General features: G+C 40.5%; 1 protein-coding gene across 4 annotated transcripts; it reads right to left on the bottom strand.

Moving 5' to 3' along the window:
* Window positions 1–110: 110 nt before the first annotated feature.
* Window positions 111–13,678, bottom strand: TBPL1 (TATA-box binding protein like 1). Of its 4 annotated transcripts, none has more exons than XM_054062252.1 (8): window positions 13,368–13,678; window positions 8,921–9,093; window positions 7,240–7,426; window positions 6,526–6,608; window positions 5,564–5,627; window positions 3,833–3,936; window positions 3,644–3,738; window positions 112–1,284 (listed from the first exon to the last, which is right to left on the bottom strand). In XM_054062252.1, the coding sequence occupies exons 3-8, from the start codon at window positions 7,372–7,374 to the stop codon at window positions 1,214–1,216; spliced, it is 552 nt and encodes a 183-aa protein (XP_053918227.1). In that variant the 5' UTR covers window positions 7,375–7,426; window positions 8,921–9,093; window positions 13,368–13,678; the 3' UTR covers window positions 112–1,213. The 4 variants fall into 4 exon arrangements, 3 of the variants coding, with proteins under 3 accessions (XP_053918228.1, XP_053918227.1, XP_053918226.1); XR_008449101.1 differs by lacking the exon at window positions 8,921–9,093 and having other exon boundaries at window positions 113–527; window positions 1,073–1,284; window positions 13,368–13,676; XM_054062253.1 differs by lacking the exons at window positions 8,921–9,093; window positions 13,368–13,678 and adding an exon at window positions 12,196–12,831 and having other exon boundaries at window positions 111–1,284.
* Window positions 13,679–21,855: the final 8,177 nt, after the last annotated feature.

Below are 21,855 nucleotides of genomic sequence, written 5' to 3'. Positions count from 1 at the left end.
ATGAGATAGGGAAAAGCCGACATACATACATTTATACATATTTATTGTATCTTTTTAAAAGTAGCATTTGCAGTTACTTTTAAGCATTCACCTCTCTTCTGCTTCAAATGTGCACTTATTGAGAGAAACATCTACTGGCTTCCAAGTCCAAGATTAATACCAATAATAATACAAGTCAGAATCAAGCTTCATTGCTTGTTGGCAGCTCCTGTCATGAAAATACTATACAATAAGAAGAGCAGTAAGAAGAGTGTAGAAAAGGTCTGTGTTAATATTTCATCAACAGGTGGGGGCTGGATTAGTGTGACCATACCATCTTCTAGAGTTGAAGTACACCACTTTCCTGAAAACTGAAGCTCACGTAGCAACTTTTTTCTGTTTTCATCCAGCAGGTGGACAAGGCAGTTGGGTTTTCTACAGTATCTTCTTTAGTTGATAAGATTTCCTCTAATAGGAAAACACTTGCTGTAGACCTTTATTTTCAGAAATGTCTTCTCTTCATGTAACAGCAAGACAATACTTGAAATCTGGCATGTAGTTAAGAGAACTGTGAGCAAACCAAATCTCACCCTCAGATAAACATACGTAACTATTATAGATTTCAATCTAACCCACACACAAAGTTCTACACATACTACAAACAGAAACAGAAGGTATCAGCAAAAGACTATTCTTACATTGTTTCAAATTAATTTGCAACTATACAATTTTAACTGCAATATAAAAAGGGAAAGGAATATAACAGAACAGGTATGAAGAGAAATATTTTCCAAACTTTTATTTGTGCACATTCATCAGGTGAAAAAGATAACTTTTACAGCTTCTTTGGTGCCCAATATTCAGCTTACAAAAATGTAAAAGACTATTCACAAATAAAACACAAGCTCAAACTAAAAAAAAGAAGTTTTAAAGGTAGTGCACATCGTGACAGCTTTGCTTATGAATACACAGAAATTACTGCAAAAATAAATAGAATGTCTTTTCAAAAGCAGCAATTTCATATCTTGTAAACTTCCGTTCATTACAATACAGCACTGTTAAGAGTAAAATCCAAAAAAACTGGAGTTTATACCGTGGCCATGAGCAAGTTAGAGAGTCTGTATTCCTCTGCTATGGTTGGTCCAGTTTTCCTTTTTGCTTTTAGTCCAATGTGCAGCAGTCTTTAAAGGTGCTTGGTTAGGCAACCTAACCATCAAGTGGTGAATTATAAAATTTATTTCCTGCTTTCAAACACGAATGGGTAAATCTGTTCCACAGCACTGGCAACAGCCTTTACGTTTGGCCCTGAGACATATTTTAAAAAAGAAACACAAAAACAAAAGTAAGAACAAAAAAATCAAGGAATCAGAAGTTAGAACAATAATATCTCTTAAAATGTCCTTAATACTTTTAGCTACCACAAATTTATACTGTAGACAAAAATAAATTCTCCCCCATTTCACCTAACTTAAGGTGTTCTCTGAGCACTTTTACACACAAGAGAGGACTCTTATATGAGATCTGCAAGATGCTCTACACTGATCAACGGCTAGACTATAAATAAGTAACACCGCAATTTAAGTTCATAACTCATGTGCTTTTCCATTTACTGGCTTAAACAGTCAGCCCAGATCAGGCAGCAGTGGCTGAGTGGCAGAAGCAGAAAAATACTTCTATTTACGCCACTCTTCTAGGAATTTGTATTACTCAAAGCCTACCCACTTTAATTTCTCCCTTTAAAAATCTACCAACAAAAACTACTGCTAAATAATGCTGGATATAACACAAATATGTTTCAAGCAAGGTTATTTTACTTTGAAAATTACAGACCATTACTTTCTAGTCTGGATTTTGCAAATACCTCGACCACTGATCTCAGGACAAAACCTGCAAGCCAGGGAATGGTTATTGTCTCAAGATGAAGCATATGAAGGTCATCTAGCATGACCTACAAGCATTTGGAGAAAGAAAAGGAAGAATGAACTAGCAATGCTTTCTAATGATACTAAACCATTTTATGCAATGAACAATTAAGACTGCAAATAAGCAAGCAGTAACATGTCACAAGAAATTAATCCTGGATGGATGTTTGTTGATGCAAATAAATGAAAACAGCAATTTCTCACGTACTTTTTTACCTCACTTTAGAAATCTGTTCAAACTGGTTCCCAAAGATCACAAATAACTTAAGTTACTAACTACTTATTAAAGCAATTCTAGAAATATTGTTTTAATTTACACACTCAGAAAGAAAATGGAATGAAATAGAATTCTTCCTGTATTTTCAAACTGGTCAAAAGTTGAGTTAAGCACTCCCCTAAAACGAGCCTGGTGAAAGATACCTTCCTTCTGACCAGATACTGCACCTTCCTTAAATTTGTCTGCTACTACAGAAATGCGAGTTCTACTTCAGAAAGTGAGAGTACAAGTGGGCAAGTAATTCTCGTAAAAAAATGCCACTCCCCGTAGGGCTGAAGAGATGTAAAAACTGGATCATCATTGCAGGGAATATAAAATAGAGGAAAAAAAACAAAACAAATCCCTTATCACTCATTTTGGCACAAGAAAAATTAATACTTATCCCTATTACATATTAGTTCTTTTTATTTTGTTTTCTCAATGTAACTCTACATCTTTTTATACTTGTTCCATTAAAAAAACCCCACATATTCTTTTTTTTTTTTTTCATTTCTAATTATGTATCTCAAATAGAATTCTTTGAGTCTGTGGCATGACAGGTACTAGTACTGCAGAAGCATGAATGGCCAAACAGAACCTTATCTGAACGTGCTTGAGAGGGAATATAGTAAAACAGAAAAGTAATTTAAAATGTTTTTAGAACAAGACTGTGGACATTTTTTTTGCTCTAGAAGAAATGCCTAGGCAAAACAGAAGATTTCAAAACAAACAGAAGTCTGAAATATTTCAAAGTCACAGTAACAAGCAAACCAAAAGGAATTAAAATGTTGATGTTTACTCTATTTCCCTTCATATTTGAAAGGACAATTCCGGAAATATGAAAGTGATTTTATCCCATATGTGGAGTAATAAGAATCTTATAAAGAATCTCATAAGGAGGCTGACAAGACATGCTGAGAGCCTTGTACTACTCCAGTGAGACTCAAGCTTCTTATTTATTATAAATTTAGTTTTGGCTAGACCAGTTGCTCTGTTCAGAACATATACTGCAATCTTGAAATACTTTTTAGCCCTGCATTTTCAGATAACCAAATCTGATGGCATTTGTATACTTAAAAACCACTTCTGATAACCTCTGATAAATATTGCCCATAAAGCCTGGGTATTTGATAAGGAATTAAGATGTGAAAACAAAAAACCCTAACCAACTTCTGAACCAGCAGCTGAGCTCTAACAAATGGAAGATAGAATTCCCACTAAAGTGACAGAAAGTGATAGTTTTTGGTTCTGCACCAAAGACGGACTATGTACACTCAAAGTAATTCTTAAGCCTACCAATAATAAGACACTACCTACAACTCTTCTGGCACTTTCACACAAAACGAAACTAGGTGCTAACACTGGGAAACAAAATCCGTTCCACATATCTGTTGATCGTTGAAAACATTTTCCTTTCCTAAACCTAATGGCCCTAAAGTTGAATGTTCCCAACAAGCTAAAATACTTGTTTTTGACATCCATATACCTGTAACTGTGATGCTGCCTGTGGAAAAAATCTGTAAGGTAGCTCTGAGAGTTTTCATTCTGTAACACACAGCAGGATGAAGTTCTGGTTCATAACTGGAAAACAAAATATAAAGTAAAAAAGATAGATCTAGAACCAAAAATCTTAAGCAGTACATCAAGACTATAATTCCTTTAAATCCTACCATACCTTGCATGAGGTCTGTTTTTCTTCGTAAATTCTGGCAATCTGATCTCAAAGGGCATGTTGCACACTGCTAAAACATTCACAACTTTAAAATCTGTGAAAATTACCTTTTCAAAAGAGAGGGGAAAAAAACACATTAGAAATTCAGTTTACAGCAAAGCAGACATATGGGTTGCAGAAAAAAAAAAGTTAGAATACTACTAATTCGAATATTTTTATGAGATTTCAGAATGAAAACCTTGTGATTGATGTATTTCTACTAGGAATCTAAACAGTACTTATCGGACTCAAATCACCTACTTTATCCTTCTATGGTACAGTAACTACTGAACAAGATACTTCACAGTCGCATTATATTATTATCGTACAGTTTAAGAATGAGACACAAACAACTCATATTGCTGTACTAAACACTTGCAAACTGGAAATAAGTTAAATTAAATAGCACATGGAACATCAAAACAAGCAGAGAAAAAGCTTAAATTTCTTTGTTACAAGAATCTTATGCAATCTGAAAATTTCTTTAATGCTTTGTTGCTATACACCTTTTTAATAACGTTAAGAATCAGAAAAAAAGGTGAAAATTGCTCTGTTTAAAATCTCCAGTGACCAGTACTGCAAGCTGCTTTTCTACTCTCTGAAATATAGCTCAAACTACTGGCTTGCAGTAATTCTTTACCATAGCCATTTTAGATGGAAATAAAACGGCTAAGAGACAATTCCTAAGTAAACAAGTGCACTGCATTAGAGTTGGCAATTTCACTGAAGAAACTTGTGTTCATTTTCTGAGATTGCCTGAACTTTATAATGACCATTCCCCAGTCAAAACTTTTTGGAAGGATACTACCAGTAGGAGCAACTTATCCTTATAAAGGGTCAACCATCAATTTCATCTTCAAAATATATTCCATTTAAACTGATTTAATGTTCCGTTCCAGCTTTTAGAGGACACAGGAAGAGTGTCTAACTTCTCCTTGGGTCTGATGCAGTATTGCCGGGACAGCCTGTCATGAATGCCTTTATGAACTACAATCACAGGTTGTCTCTCCCTGTGAAAGGACAGCCATTGTGTCTATTAAGTAGTCTGTCTGCAAACTGAAACCACAGGTAAACAGCACAATTGACTACCAGGAAGTTTTAGAGTACTAAAACAGGGCATTTTCAATCACTTATATTGCTATTTTTCAGCTTTTATTATGAAATATAGTGGTGGTTTTGACTGGGAATATTAACCCAGAAAAGAGAGGGGTTTCATGTCTTAAGTATTTTATTTGGTTTATTCCCTGCTGTGCAATCTGACAGTACATAAGCACTTCCCCCTCCACCCTTTAATTAAAGGGGCTCAAACTTGCCCTTAACAAGACAGACATGTATCTGCAACTCCATCAGAAACGAGGGAAAATTAGGTTGAAATGATAGCAGGTTTACACTCTTTCAGCACTCCTTCCAAATAAATTTTCAAGATATTATAAAGTCTATCAAAGAACCATATGCAGGTGGTTCATTTATTAAACAAATTTTGTTGTTCATGAGCCAATGAAGAAGCACTACTCTGAGCTGCCAAATAAAAGAGAAATCCACAAAATAAACCAGCTTCACTATAACCAGCATCTGGACAATGTATGCCAACACAAAAGGGGCAGCCGAGTGAAAACATGCTCACTGCTAAATTGTTATGCTCCCTCATAACTACCAGCTTTGCTTGAGTCATACAAGTCTTTTCATTAGAATTACCTGAAAACCTAGTTTCTGTAGACTACGAGCTAATCGTCTGGCACCAAATTTAGCTTCTTCTTCACTATAAAGGAGAAAGAAAATAATCTAGTGTTAACAGAAATAAAGTACACAATGCTACTCAGACTACAAAATGAACTGTTACATCATATAGCACATGAACCATGATCACACAGACAGTCTTCATTTTATCCTACTGTACATATTACATTTTAACTATCTAGATATTCAAATGGAGTCTTTTATGTCCTGTCTGAAGAATATATTTTCACACTTGGCTCCAGCTGAAGTGGGAGACCTATTTTCCTCATATGTGACTCTAAATACTCTTTATAAAGAGACAAATATCATCACGGATAGTTTGTAGTTAACATCCTGAACTATCATCTTCCATTGAGACAGAGATCATATACAGGAATAATGCAAATATAGTATTGTGTCTTGCCCCTACTCCACAATGCAGACATATCTTAAAGGAATTAATCTATTAAGAGTTTAGCAAGTCTTAGCCATATCTGAACTGAGAGTCTGCTCTTGCTTCCCTTCCCAGTCCCTCAACACTGTAGAACTTGATGAAATACAGGTGTGTTTTCACAAAAGAATAAGAGATATCTCTCAAAAAAGGTCAACCCTTCCCAGGTTTCAAGTTCTGGCTAAATACAGAATTCTTGAAGAGTTCTCAAATGAAATCTCTAGAATTTTCTTCAGAAAGTAGTCTTCCTTGCCGTTCTCCCACAAGGCTCAACTGATGTTGCTTAAGAGTTCAAGTCAGTCTCATACAGACATTTCACAGAGAAAACTTCCAGCTTGGCAACACACCTTGGCAACAATCTACATGTGATCCAGTGTGAGCGAATCTTAACAGTGACAAGTACTGCTTCTTGCTATCTTCTTCATTTACAACATTATATTTTAAATGACACAAGAATTTACAACTAGGGAAAGAATCTTCAGGAACTCACCTTGTGGCTCCTGTGCAAATAACTTTTCCTGAGGACCAAATCGTGGCCGTAATCCTAGGTTTCCTAAGCTTCATTAATACTTTCTATAAAGAAAAACAGAAGTGAAGGAATAGGGAATTAGTAGTAGTTCAATTTCACACTGGAAAAAGTAATCGACTGTTAGACAAATCAACCGTTACACTAATTATATTTCCTTCAATTTTTAATAGTCTTGAACTATTCCTTCATCCCTTCCAGGAATTAAAAAACCACAGCTCTCGAGAAGAGTAAAATAAGAGTGGGATATCTCAGCCAGTGATTCAGTGTTCACAAAACAGATTAAATGAAGGTAGTTTCCTCTGAACAAAAAGCTGAAAGCCCAGAGCATTGTGTTCATTTTTTCTCATTACAGTGACTCCCACGTTGCTGACTCCTGATCAGGACATATTTTCTTGACAAAACTATAAAATTTTGAGAGGTAAAATGGACTCCAAGATTTAAGAGGTCTCATCACGTACCTTATGCCCAGTATTCACCTCACTAGCTGCAGTCTTCTAAGACTGTATTCACTCACTTCCCTTACCATAATTTAGCATATGACAGACTAAATACTTATCAAGACAGAAATCCAGAAATAAAACTATGCTTTTCTCTATGCACAATCTAATACATGAGAATGTTTAGCTTAAGGAACATTTGTAGAAACAGATAATTGAGGTGTGTTGAATATCTTACCCCAACATCACGCTTGTATATCACATTTGCTCCCTCTAATGCAATCTTCCTCAAGTTTAAATGACATCTTGTTCTAAAAACACACACTACATTTGTGATTAAAATGTCCAATGCAACATCACTGTCTGCATCCATTGGGGTGATTTACAACTCAGTTTTCCCACCAGCTCACCGTGAAGATCACATCCTGAGAAAAGAAGAGCATAAAATTAGACATACCAGTAGAAAATTGCCTATTAATGTATTGTATACATTGTATACATCCGTCTCTGAAAGGAGAGGAGAAGCAGAAGTTACTGCACTGTGACTCATTTAAGTTAACTGTGTGTGGGGAGTGGAGGTGTCTGTATCCTGTGTGCTTGAGAACAGGAGGTTACTTGTTTAAAGCCACACTGCCAGACTTAACATAAATAAAGTGTGTATACATATGTATATAATATTTAAACTTGCTAGTCAAATATGTTACAACTCTTAGCAACTATATTAGGATACAGTAAAGATTACTGAAACTTCTTCTATAGCTCCGGCAGATAATCTTTCCTCAGGTCATTTGAGGATGTCATTAAACATCTCGGGAGAACACACTTCTCTGCTGAAGTTGATAATTCTTAACAGCTTGATGGACTAGCCCGCTAAATAACTTTAAGCTAACATGGATTACACAAACTGCAGTCTGTGGACAGCCTGCTATCACGGCTTTCCCATCTTCACCTAGCACTCTTGGCCTCTGTCTCACAATATAATAGCATAACGTGAACTATACAAAATGTCCTGGTGGCAGCAACAGCCTGGGTTGAGCCCCAGTGGCCTCTCACCCCCTTCTGCACCGCCTACAGGAACTGCATGGAATGCATGTACTGTACACGCGAAGTAGAATCAAGTGTTTCTGAGGAAAAGCATGAGTAACTGTGAAGGCACAGCATGGCTGCCCAGTGCATGCCCAACAAACCAAAGGCAGTGAGGAAGCATCCAGTCTGCCCGTGCAGATTGAAGGTGACACTCCTAACACACACCTCAACCAGGCGAGAAGAAACATAAGACAGGGAGTAGAGCTACTGTTCAGCCCAGCCTCAGACTTCCTGACATCTCTTCTGTAAGCATACCAAACCCGAGACAGTGGACATCTCAAACATCAAAATCACAAAACCACAAAATCACAAAAGGAGAGGGGGAAAAGGGCAAGAACACTGATATTTAGTGAAAAGGACTTATGTAAAAATACTGTAGTTCAATAAGGATTTTTTGCTTTCTACTACAGGAGAAGTAGCTTAAGTAGAGTATAGCTTAACAAACAGGGGCAATACTTTCTTGATCCACTCATCTAAAATTTTAGTAGTATTTAATCCAAAACGAACACAACAGAAAGCAAAGATCAAAATAAAGAGAAACGGCCAGAAATATGAAAAGCTTTACATGGTTGTTGCAATGGAAGGAGACTATGCATCAAGAACAACATACATAACAGACTGTAATGCACTTACAAAACTAAATGTCTTTAAACATTCTATATCAGAAATCTTCAAGATACTGATAATAATGTTAATTTTGTATTTTTGTCAGACTACAACTTCCCAATCATCATGCCAGTCTCCAGTCAAGAACTCACTCAAGGTACATCTTTAACTACAACTAACTGACAAAACAGAAGCAATAAACTAAAAGGTCGACGTGCATAATGTACTAGGTCAGCTGCTGTGATGCTTACTGCTTCTACTGTGCAGCTTGTTACAGGCTGAAAGATTTACTCTGTAATTGTTGGCTCGTCCCATATAAGAAAAGGCGAGGTGCGTGAGAACACAAAAAAGAGGTGAAGAAACAGCAACAAAGAATGAGAAAAACCAAAGGCTGAAGGGGCTGGGGGTGGAAGCAAGCAAAGAAGAGAACAAACAGTAACCAATTAGTACTCCCATACCTTTTTTTTAAAAAAAAAAAACAACCCAAAATTATACGAATCTTCAAAGTTAGAAATTATTTATCCCATCTGGTTTTGACGGACTGCTACAGATTGGGTTAGCAATTTATTGCACTAGTTCCAAAGATAGCACATGTGCAGATTTTGAATGGCATGTAGGCAGGGCCAGCACAGAGCAAGGAGCTGGAACCCATGGCATCTTCAGAGAGGCATTTGTTTTCCACCCTGGCTCTTGCTGAGCTCAGTTACTGGAACCCAGGAATGACTGTCGCATAGGAACACAAGATATCTCCAATCATCAGCACCTCCCAATTATCAGCAAGCTTCTACTGGCACCCTCAACATCTATGTTCTGAAAGAATAAACACAGTCACGCATAACAACCTTCAAAGATTGCTAACCTTCAAGCAAACCATAATACTGTAAGTTAATGTCTCCATAAAACCCTGATGGCTTGTCTTAAACGTATCTGGGGAGAAGAATCACATGCTCATTCAGAACAAAGGAAAAAGTGGTTGAAAGAGAGGAAAATTACAATTTAAAAAACAAAAGGTCTATCATTAAAGCGCGTTCTGGAAGGAAAAAAGAAAACTAATACGCTGTGGAGCTGTCAGTACGGATGTTCTCAGCAATTATGATATATCTTAGTTATAAGTACAACCTACTTGCATAGATTTTAATGGGAGAAAAATTACACAACATTACAGTAGCATGCCTCCTTTTTCATTAGCCACGTTCTGAAAGTTCACGACAATAGATATTTAGGGAGCAGCTTTTTAATTTGAAATCCATTTTGAATTGTGGCTAATATTCCAGACTAGGTTTTGTCACTTTCAGTTAAAAAAGGGGCATAAATTGTTATAGAAGCAGTATCTAAATACAACATAAACATATGAAAAAACTGCCTTTATTCTACTTCACTGTTACTTGGTCTAACAGAAGCATTTAGTTGTTAAACTTCTCACTCAAGTATCAAACATTTCAAATATTAATCACCGGTTTTCTTTCTCATTTGTATGGATGAAACCACTCTATTTGCTGCTGCTAAATGCTACCCATGTTTTCTGAGAACTTTAATCCAAGTGTCAACAATTTTGACTACACCCATTCCCATTTAGTGTATAAACACAATTAACTTCTTCCAAGGTATGGTTTAGAAGTGTTTGGGTAAACGAAAAATCTTTTTAGACTTGGATACTTCTGTCCAAGCAGTGAGCGAGCACACCCTAATACAACCTCTGCCTTGGCAGTCAATTCACTGTCTTACACTGTACTGACAACAAAGAATAAAATCTAGAGAAAACACATCCTACTACCTTTCTTCAGGAAGTCTGAAAGAAATCCAAATTCATAGGAACCATGTGAACAGAAGCAAGTTCAATATTTTTAAAAAGTAACAAAACATGCACTATAAAAAGCCTGAAGAACATGCTTATAAAAGGGTGTAACAATGTTCTCTAATAAGATATGGGGGGAAATGAAAAATAAAATGAAAAAAAAAAACCTTAAAATACATCTCTGCAGAAGTCTGTATTATTTTATTAAGGAAATTTCTAAAGTTTGTTCGTTTGTTCCAAGATAGTTTTCAGGGAGACATCAGGAATACTACCCTAAGAAGGAAAATCAGGAAGGAAAAAAACAATAGGTAGGTAAAGCATGATAATGAACATGAAAACAACAAAAGCTAACTCAAGGATATTTGTCCCTGTAAAGCAATGTATTCTAAACTGAAACTGGAGAAACCTCCCAGAATAAGAAATACTTCGGAGGAAGGAATGAGCACTCAAGTTCTTAAACAAAGCACTACCCATACCTCCCCAGTTACCACCACAACCATACTATTTTAGATACTATACGAATACACATGAAGACAAACACCCTGCACTGAAATCTTACAAACTAAAAAAAGCCAGCGCTCTGTCTTCAAGAAGTTCCAAGCCATCATCATCAAAGAGAGAGGAAAGGCACTTGGGATGGGGTCTATAAACAATGTATTATTTTAAGCTTCTGGCTACCTTTGATCAGAGAAACTCCAGGCTACAAAGGCAGATCGAGGAGGTATCTAACAATGGTTATGTTAATGTCAGAACAGTTTAATGAGCACCTTTTTCACCAGCAGCCTAAGTTCAAGCAACTTCTACTGGTTATTTTTAAAATTGCTCCAAAGCAGTTCACCAATTGACTGACCCCACAAACAGCTGAAGGAATAGCTGTCACTATGGCACCAGTAGGCATTCATCAAACTAATGCTTTAGAAGTATTTTTGCAGAAGTTACCCGAACCTCCATACAAGGTTTCCTTAGGAGAACAGAGAATATGCAAAATAAAGCCCATCACGAATGAGGAGAGACAATTACATCATGCCAGTGAAGGTGCATTTTTAAAGACCTGTGTTCAGCCCCTCAGGAAACAGGTCCATATGAAACACCGGAGGCGACAGACCTCCGAAATCAGCTTGAATTGCTTGAATTTTCAGATATTATTCAGACATGGTGGCAGGTGAATGAGTTGTCAGAACCAAGAGCAACATAGCTACTACCTTCTGTACAGAAAATCCTCTGGTCCAGAGAACCTGCTTAGTTACAACCACTAGTTACTTTTAGTTGTCTCTAGTGGCAAGGTAAATTGTGCCCAAAGCACACTATCTTGAAGCTAATATTCTCACTTTTCAAGATTTGCACAGTCAAGACTACTTCCTATAGAATGAAACAAATATATATTGGAGAAAAAAAAATCCAAAATTCCAAAACCAGTGTCAAAGTAGTGATTTGTCCAATTAGAACAATGAACAGAATGATGACACCATTTATACCATAAGCCGGTAGAACACAAAAGCCCTGTCTTACTGTCAAATCTCTTGGATAAGCCTACTGCACCCCCACAGACCTGGGGTCTTCCAACACAAATCCAGTTGCAGGAATAAAGGCAAACTGTTTATAGAAAAACACTACAAATCTTATTTTGAATTAATTCATAATAGGCCATTTTCCTCAAATCTTTCTCATCATAAAGGTCCATTAATATTCAAAGCAAGATTCACTTACATCAAATTTTGTGCCGTCTTTCCCTTATAGTATCCAGTATTAGTCAAATGCCAAGCATTAAGAACAATTCCTTAGGTGTTTATGATATATGGAAAATTGTCCGAAGTATTGCAAAAGTCTGAACTGACAAGTTAGGTGGCCATTCCAACTTGATAAAATATTGTAAGAAACCCCCAAATCTGAATATTTTAACACAACAGGCAAGCCCCTCATCCCTCTATCGCTCCCTCAAACATTTACTATTTGGGCATCTCGACTGAGGAAACGTGAGTATTTTTCCTATTCACACAGTTGGGGATCTCACCCAAAGCCCTACGCATCCCAGTGCCCTAACACTCGGGTTAGCAAACAATTGATGTTTTCCCCTTCAATCCTAGCCGGAAACTTCTCCGGCAAGCCCGGCAGACACAAAGCACAGGCAGACAGCGGCCTGACCACGCCGGCCGCCACTGCCCGATCCCAACCCTTCGCTACGTGGCTGCCGGGAACTAGGCTCTTACACCGGGGCTGGGCACGTTCTTTCGGTGACCGGGACAGCCCTCAGAGGAAGCCTCGCCGGGAAACGTCCCATTTCCCTTGGAGAACATCCTGCACCCATCCCTTCCCCGAGGGCCCCTGCCGCGCACCGGCCGCCCCGGGGCTGGAGGGGAAACGGCACCGCGGCAGAAGGAGCCGACAGGGTTCCCACTTCTTCCCGCACCCAACCGGGAACGGAGCATAACGGGGGTGGGGGGGCGAAGGGAGGAGGAGGAAAAGCTAGGAGCGACGGGGGGGGGGGGGGGGGGGGGGGGGGGGGGGGCGAGGGAAAACGGGATAGGGGGGACGAAGGGCGGAGGGGTGAAGGGGGGGCTGCAATGCAGGGGGCGAAGGAGCGGGGGGGGGGCTGCGAAGGGGGGCGAGGGGAAGCGGAGCGGCGAAGGGGTGAATGGAGTGGGGGGGCGAGGGGAGCGGGGGAGGCAAGGAGAGGGGTGCGAAGGCGGCGGGGTGGGGGTGAAGGGAGCGAGAAAGGGAGCGAAGGGAGAGGGACTGCGAAAGATGGGGCAGCGACGGGAGGGGTGGGGAGCGAGGGGGGTGTGAGGCGCGGGGGCCCAGTGGCCGCCCCCGGCGCGGGGCCGCATCCCCCCGGAGCGGGCCGGCCCCGCCGAGGAGGAGGAGCCCGCGGCAGCCGTTACCGTGCGGGCGGGGCGGTCGGCGGCGGTCGGCGCGGGGCGGAGCGGGGTGCCGGTTGCTAGGCGCCCCGCCGCTGGCGCCCGGCGGCGTTGCGGGTGCTGGGCCGACTCCCCACGACAATAAACATCCCCCAGCGCCGCGGGCATAGACGCGGCCCTGGCTAGAGCGGCCACCGGAAGTCACGGCGTGCGAGGCGGGGGAAGAAGGGGGCCGCGCCAGTCAGCGCACTTCCGCCTTCCTGCTGCGCCCCCTGCGGCGCGGCGGGCTGAGGGCGGCGCCGGGCCTGGAGGCGCTAGGGTAGCGTTAGAGCCACGGAAGCGCTTGGTTGGAAAAGACATTTGAGATCATCGAGTCCAAACGTACCTGCCCGCTACTAAACCGCCTCCTTGAGCGCTGCGTCCGCCCGTCTCTTAAGCGCCTCCAGGGATAGGAACTCAACCACCGCCCCGGGTAGCTGCTCCAGTGCCCGATCCGAAAGCCTAGATCCCAGCCGCACCGCCCGAGGCAGCGCCTTCACCAGCAGAGCGGCAGGAGATCTGATCCAGTTTGGGGATCGGATGGTGTGAATGCTAATGACACGTACCTGCGTTTCTGTGGGGCCGCTCTGAGCTTGCTGCACGCCTCGTGTTGGCTGTCTCGGCTGCTCTGTGCGCTCTCCGCGGCAACCGGGGGGTCAGCAGTGCTCCTGACACGGTCACAGAATCGTTTAGGTTGGAAAAGACTTTTAAGATCATCGAGTGCAAAGAGTAAACCTGAGACTGTCCCGTTTCCACTGCTTGTCCAGCCATCGTCTGTTCGGACTGGCAGCAACAATGCACTGCCTGCATTGCTGTTACATGCATGTGTGTTGCACTGGAGCAGGATTTTTTTGGTTTGTTTTATTTTTTTTTTTTTAAATTCAAAGCAATGTTGTTTGGTACCGAAAGGTTAGTCCATAGCAGCGAGAGTGAGCTCTCATAGTAATTCTTGGTGTGTGAACAGACTGCTGACTCCAAGTGAAACAAAGATATGAGCAGGTGGCTGAGAAGCCTCAAATATTCCCAAGTCCTCCGAGGACTGTGGCCCACTTTTTTTTTTCTTTTCAGTTTTAACATTAAAATGACTAAAGTAAGGCTGTAGCTTTGCACTTGTCCAATATGCAGCTTATTTAATCTTTACAAAGTGGGCACATGGTGCATGCTTTAAGGAGAGATGGGAGGGGACAAGAGGACATAGTGGGGATGGCTGGGATGGCTCTGGTTCTCCCTGTCCAGGACAGTCCTGGGCTGTGCCACCTGTGCCATCTCTAGGGAGTATAGCCTGTGATGAACTGCCTTTCGGCTATACTTACATTTTCTCTTGGAAGAGCTGTTTGTTGTGCTTCACTTGGGAACCCAAGAACAAACGAGCATGGCTGCAGTGTGGCCAATTAAGGACCCAGCATCCAGACTGATGACGGACATAAAGCTGTCAGCTTGACTTTAGGTTTATAAAGACACATCAATCTTTATATGAAAAGTATATATATATGTATATTTATATGTGTGCAGTGCAGACTATTCACTGAATTGACCATTTTCTGAAATTGAGGTTCTGTAATTATGTACTTTCCATGTCTGAAGTGATGGCAGAATAGCTTTAATTAGGATAGAGGGAGCCATGTGAAATTTAAATTTTGAAGAACTCCAGAATTGAGATGTTTTCCTCTGGTAGCTTCACTTTAATCGTTGACATAGAATCATAGAATGCATTGCTGTGTTCACTTGTCAAGAATAATTATTTCAGATTCTGACTTAAAATCAGTTGCGAGTACATCCGTGACGGTATTGCTTGTTAATGTGGTTTTGCTTTCCTGTTCGCAGTATGACTTCACAGCGGTGTGTGGCAGCACTGCCACCCTGCGGCTCCTTACGGAAACAGATCCACCGCCCTTAGGTGAAGGTGGTCGAGCGAGGGGAGCCGGGGTTCTGAATTTAGAGCAACTCTTACCGCAGTTCAGTAACTCTGCACGGGATCCCCAGCATTTTTATGGGGTGCCTTAAAACCGTTTTAATCTTTTATGGGCTTCAGCCTAAAGATTCTGCTAATGTGGGGTAGATCGTTATGGTAGCTCGGTATAGCTGTATCAACAGATGCTATTTTTTCTTTTTCTCTGAATAGCTGATTGCATAGGCAAATTACGAAGAAAAGCTTTAGAACCCTTAATTTTGCTTGAATTTTGACTGAGCTTCTGCTTTTTTAGCATTCTCATAATGGTCTACATAAATTCAATTAAAAATGTCCTCTAGCAAATACTCAAACATTTCCTGTCTCCATGTGCTTGCTCTTTTAAAGATATAACTTTTTCTAGCAGATGGTCCGCATAAATGTGCAGTCATTGCTGGACATAAAGAATTTTTTTTTGTGATGAAGGTGAACCCTTACCATTTCAAAGTTTTGGCTGCTTTGTGAGCCTGAGCTTTTCCTGTTTAGACTAGGACATGTTCTGAAGATTGCGTCTTAAAATATATATTTGCAAAATATGCAAATGTGTGCAAGTAGTTATGATCACATTAACATGGAATGCAAATAAGGTAATAGGACACCTACCTAATTTGACATTTAAGTTTACCGGTTATGTCTGCAGTTTTATTCCACTCCTATATAGTTACAAAACTGGTTATTCTGTCCTTATGTTTTCCTCCTCCTGTTCTCCATCCCTCCATGCCACTCTAACTCTCCTCCACTACTATGACTGAGATACTAAGGATTTCCCACCTACAGGGACTGTGTCCTTGTCTGCCTCTTTCTACTACATGTTCTTACTTCACAGATGCTGTACTGACATTAAACAGGGAAGGCACAGAGGCCATTTCTGATGCTATTGCTTCCTCGCTATTTCATTTTCCTATGCCTTTGTTCCCCAGTCCCCTGTTTGGAAAATAAAGAGGAGATGTGAGGAGACTGTTTCCTGTGCTTGGACATTCTCCATAGTGGAATCACAGGCTGATTGCAACCATCAGTACTTGTACAGTGAAAATAAGAATAACCAAACATTAGTACACTGCACGTTTGGATTTTTTTTTCTGTAATTAAGCAGTGAGAGGGAAGGAAGATGCAATTTCGTTATGTTGTTATTTAGATCTAACTGCAGGTCTCATCAAACTGCAGTAAATGCTTTGTTTTCTGGATTTTTGCATTTTTGTGAGATTAATTTTCAGACAGGTAAGATCTAGTGCAAGACAGACTGTGGGAAAGGGTAGGGGAGAGAGAGGAAAGATGGACAGCCCCTTGAGGCAGTCCACAATGAAGGCTAGATGAAGATTTTTATACAGCTGTGTCTTAAGTGCTGTGAGCTCTGTGCAGAAGACTATATTGAAGTGTTTGTGTTCGAAGAGGAGGTACCTAGAAGCAACCCACATCTCACACAATTCACAGAAATGACATTTTGTGGAATGGTCATCAGCTACATGCAGGTTAATTATGAGACATCTCCCAAGCTGGCAGCTTAACCCTGTCTGTCATGTGAAACTGAAACTCGAATGTGCCTTCTCACACTTCTCTGATGATGTACAGGATGATAACTCATGCCAACACTATTAGACTAGTACCTGCCCGTCGTAAGTGGTACTTCAGCCACCTCCACAATATTCAAACATTCTGCCTGATTTCATAATATATATTATTTTATGTATTTGTATTTATATAACAAATAAATATAGATGCTATTAACATGGAGCTGCTTGGTGGTGGCAAGAAAGAGATACTCTGAGGGCATATGTCAAATTTTGGCATCAGACAACTCACAACTCCAGCAGGAAAGATACTGCAGAGCTTAGTAGAGTTGAACAACAAATGAACAGGGGTTTTCAGAGTGACCTATACTGTTAGTTTATTAATTATGAGATACAAATAGCAAAGAGAGTTCACATTAAGAATTTTGACCCATAGAAGAAGGTAGCAGGTTGATCTAGAAAACAAGCTAGATCAGCACAAGGGTGAGGTGAGACAAAGATATCAAGATCCTTTATCGCTCAGCCTTCTAAGGCTGCAGTAACACTGGTAAGTAAAACATGGCCAAGGTTTATTTTTCAGAGTGCTTAGTTGTTAGTGGGGTCTTTGGCATGCCTTTGGCTTGTTTGACTAACTTTCTTCCAGAAAGTGTCCAAGCACTGTCTGGGGAAAATGTGTACCAGGGACTGCCTTTGGTGGGAGTGGAATAAAATGTGTGGATGTGACCCCGGTCATGTACTGGCTGTTGGAGCCAGTGAGTGTTCCATAGCCTCATAAGTTTGTGCACCAGAAGAGCTGGTGTCCTAAGCCCATACCAAGCTTACATGTGAACCTTCAGCCAGTCAGTTGTCAGCTCTGCCCCGCTGTCTTTTCCCATCTGTATAATGATAGTGGCCTCCTATAGAAAAACATTCGATCATAAGGTGATGGCAAATGCTTCAAGGTAACTGCCATCTTCTGTTTAATTTCTGCTTTGACTCTGAGGTGCTAGTAGTCTCAAAGTCCCTATACAAGAAGAAACCATCATGTTACTGGTGAGGAAGAACTGTTCCCATTCTGGTCAGCCAGAATCAAAATCATCAAAAGAAACAGGATGCTGAAGCAAGAGGCCTCCCTGACACTTGAATTGTTTATCACACATAATAGTCTTTGCTTCATCCCTGATGGGGGAGGGAAGTGCTGCCGCTGCAGCAATCTGGGAAGCTATCCAGTAGGACAGTTATCTGTGTGAGCACATCCCTGGGAATGCTTGCTGCCTGTGCCCGCTCCGCCTCCTCTGGTGCTGCTGCCCAGGATTTTGCAGATGTTCCTCCCAGAGAAGGCAGCTGCAGCTTTCAGCCCCACAGTTTCCATCTCCCTGGTGGTCTGGCTCCACCCAGCTGTGATGGAGCTGCTGATAGTTCCTCCCTTCCCCAGTCCTTTCAGAAGGACCGAGCAGTAGTAATCAAATGGAGAGGGATTATTCTATGCCTTTTCCCCCTTCGTCTTATTTCCTGCCTGTGTATTTGTACTCATCTCTTTTCCCCTAGTGTGTCTGATCCCCGTTTCTTAAACAGCATGCAAACAACCTAGAGAAAACTTCAGTGTGTAGATAATCCTTATTTACAGTTGGATAGGGTCTTATAGTTTACATAGCAGCCTGGGATGTAAATAAGGGTTGTTTTTTCCCTTGTTGCTTAAGGAAAATGACTTTGTATAATTAAAAGTAAAGGAAGAGTTTGCATTGGTTTTTATTCTCCTGCTTTTGTTATGATCTATTTTTCCTTTGCAAGGAGGTTTGGATCTCTCCACTCCCCATGCGAGCACAGTGTAGCTGCGTGCACGCATGCGCGTTAGCTTGAAAATGCACTTCATGTGTTTACAAATGTCAGTTTAAGGGCAAAACCTTAAAGCAAGTAAATGCGTCATCTCAGGACTGTTGTGACCCTAGGATATGTCCACACCACATCTGGGAAGTGCAATGACTGCATGCTTAGGCCTACTGGAAGTCGTTTTTTATACAGCTAGCTCAGATACGTGAGTGTCTGGAGTGAACTGAAGAAAAACCAGTTACCAGTGGACTTTTGCTGGGTTTGGAGTTTGTCAGCAGTAGTCCTTGAAAAGGTTACACATGTGTTTTTCCCTACCGCATCTTGTCAGGGCTGCAGAAATTCACCAAGCCATAACACACCAGTAGCTTTGCAGCATTAGGGACAAAAAAAAAGTCATTTTTACTGATTGTGCTACTTCCCATCCATAAAGCATGCTGTGCTGAAGAGCATGAAGCAGTCCGCGGTAAATAATGAGCACAAACTTGTGCTTACCCTGTGGATCACCATTTGGCAGCACAGACTTAGTAGAGGAATAATCACTGCTACACCAACCAGCAACGAATAGGGACAATTTGAATCACAGGCTGTGAGGACAAGTTCTGTATTTCTGGGTGTTATATGCGTGGAAATAACAGAATGTTTGTTTGCTGCCACAAATTTCAATTTCATTGGAATTGAATTTAATTTCAATGTCATTGAAATGTCTTCTGAAAACCTGTCCCTTTTGGAAATGGTAATCTACAGCTAGATATCCAGACAGAAAGTAGAAGTACTCTGTGCTTTTACCAGATTATACCCTCCTCTTGTACACCAGATATATGTGAATTCTGTTCTTTTTAAGACAGCTGGGCTTAGCTAATGTGTTTTGGATATTTTATTTTTTTTTACTGCAAAAAATAATGACAATGACAGTAAGGTTTCAGGAAGGATTGCCTTCTGAAAAATATATGCGATTCATTTACAAGGAAGCAGTTTTTTCCAGGCAGACACAACTGTGGGTTTACAAACCTGTGCTTGTGATCCTGTCATTATATCCAGGATTCAAACTAGCTTCCCCGCAGAGTTTCTGTGCCTTTTAATTTCTGAGTTGAGCTGGGAATTTCAACCTACTGCCCTGGGGACACTTTAAAGAGGAAGCTATCTGGTATACATTCTTGTGCATTTGCAGCCTGCATGTACGACTGTCACTGTAGCCCTGCTGCCCGAGTTGGTGCTGAGGACCCAAAGGCATTTTGGAGGTGTCTGCAAAGTGGCTTTCTTGCTATGCTGATGTTTCAGGCTTGCAGATTTCCATCCCAGCAAGAGGATGAGATAAGCCTAAAATGTATTTTCTATAAGGGATAGAATAATTCTTGCTCCCAAAGACCTAACAGACTGTGGAAAGAACTGCTGGGCAGTACAACATGAGCACCGAACCCAGGTGCCCAAGCACTGAGTGCAGCTCTGCAATTAAAGAATTTTTCTAGTCTCTAGCTGGAACTGAAAAATGGTTGTGAAGCAGTTTGGTGGAACTGGATTTCCTTCCAAACAACAACAAAAAAAGAATAATGGTATTAAAATCAGAGGGATTAAGCTAATTTTAGAGAGTTTTTATCTTAAAACTTACAGGCCCATAAGCAGGTTTTCTGTTAACTTGTATCCTATGATTGAAGCAGCATTTGAAGCTTCATCTACAGCTGGCAGTTTGCTCTGTATGCTGTGGTAACTGATAAGGACTGAGTTCATTTTGAAACCTTTCTTTTAGTTGCAGAATTTAAAGTTTTTCTTTTCTCTACTTGGGTGTCTATTTTCACAGAAAAAAAAAAAAAGTAGCAATTTAGTTATCTTTGAGACCTCTGTCAAATTCAGTTGAAATCAGGCAATGAGTTCAAACATTATTAGGAGGGAATGTATACAGACACTCACGCAGCTGCATCTACGTCCATGTAGATACAGAAAGATAAATCAAGTCAGCTTTGTTTCCACATGGAGAATGAGTATATTTCGGCAAATATTAAAACGCATCACTTTGTACAGAAAGGCAAAAAAGCAAACAAAATACTTTCTTTAAAATCATTAATATCAATATTTAAACCTGTTCCCTTTTCCCCCTTTGCACATTCATGAGTTCATTTCAAAATCACCAATTGCTTCAGTCAGACTAAACATACATTTTCTGTTTGCAAATATTTTTCTATAAAATTGTGCTTAGCAGTGGGGAAGAATGATTTCACTCATTATTCTCCTGAGATTCATGATAGGACTCTTCATTCATCTAAGAAACTTGGGCTGTTGAAGCCAACTGCCAGTACCGTCCAGGCTGTGTCTTTACACAAGCAGTCAGTGGACCACGGGTTCCCAGGCAAATAAATGCCTCTGGAAAATATGTTCCCTGTCTTAATGAAGATAAAGCCACTAAGTGTTTTACAGTCACAGTAAAGCCATTATTTACTTTTCTGTGTATTGCTGGTTTCTTTTATTTATTGTTTATTGTTTCTATGTATTTTTGTTTGTTACTGAGCTGTTGCTCAGAGGCAAGGACTGAGGAGGATACTTAAGGGATATTTTAGTTCCCAAGAGGCTTATAACTACACTCCTAGATCAATGAACAGCAGCACAAGAAATAAGGGTGTCTACAGGCTCCTCTTACCATTCTGCTTGCATTGTAGCTTTTGGTGCATGGTTACCGCTGTGTTCCTCACATTTTGTAGGGAACTATCACATTTCTTCCTTCTCTTTCTCCAAGTTACATTTCAGGTGGCAAATAAAAAGTGAACATGGCTGGCTCAAAAGGGTGGGAAGGATGCTGAGTGCAATTAGTGAGAATTGCAAAGCCCGGGGACGAAGAAGTGCATGTGATAATAGTCAGAAATTAATTTTATGCACATTTCAAACGCCTATCCATTTCTGTTTTCTAGAAGAAAAACAGGACCTTGCTGTCAGTCTTGAACAGGCATTAAAGTTGCTATGGATTTAAGTCTAGATCTTGAGTGGTTAAATTCAACAGTTAATTTGAATTCAGTGAGTAAATTCAGTGGTTAAAATGGTATTTGTGCATTTGCTGTATCAGTCGTTTGCACTCAGCTTAAGGTCAGAGGGTTCTATTCTGTCTCCCTTTAAGAGAACAGCAATTCTCACCGAATTTCCTGCTGTACGGAGTGAAGAGCTCAGCCCTTTCAGCTGTGCTTTCCAGAGCTGCGGATCTCTTCAGCAAGAGCCCTGACTGTTC

Source organism: Cuculus canorus, chromosome 3 (genome assembly GCF_017976375.1).
Source record: "Cuculus canorus isolate bCucCan1 chromosome 3, bCucCan1.pri, whole genome shotgun sequence".
In the NCBI taxonomy this organism is placed as follows: Eukaryota; Metazoa; Chordata; class Aves; order Cuculiformes; family Cuculidae; genus Cuculus; species Cuculus canorus.
The sequence above is the reverse complement of the archived record's forward strand: the minus strand, read 5'-3'. Positions and strand labels throughout refer to the sequence as shown.

What these genes read in the sequence shown, in the direction of transcription:
- TBPL1 (XM_054062252.1), bottom strand. Translation starts at nt 7,374, where the DNA reads ATGGATGCAGACAGTGATGTTGCATTGGACATTTTAATCACAAATGTA. An exon ending in AAAAACAGACCTCATGCAAG is followed by an intron (nt 3,739 to 3,832) that starts GTATGGTAGGAT and finishes TTTGTTTTCCAG; the next exon opens with TTATGAACCAGAACTTCATC. An exon ending in AGGCAGCATCACAGTTACAG is followed by an intron (nt 1,285 to 3,643) that starts GTATATGGATGT and finishes AATATGTCTCAG; the next exon opens with GGCCAAACGTAAAGGCTGTT.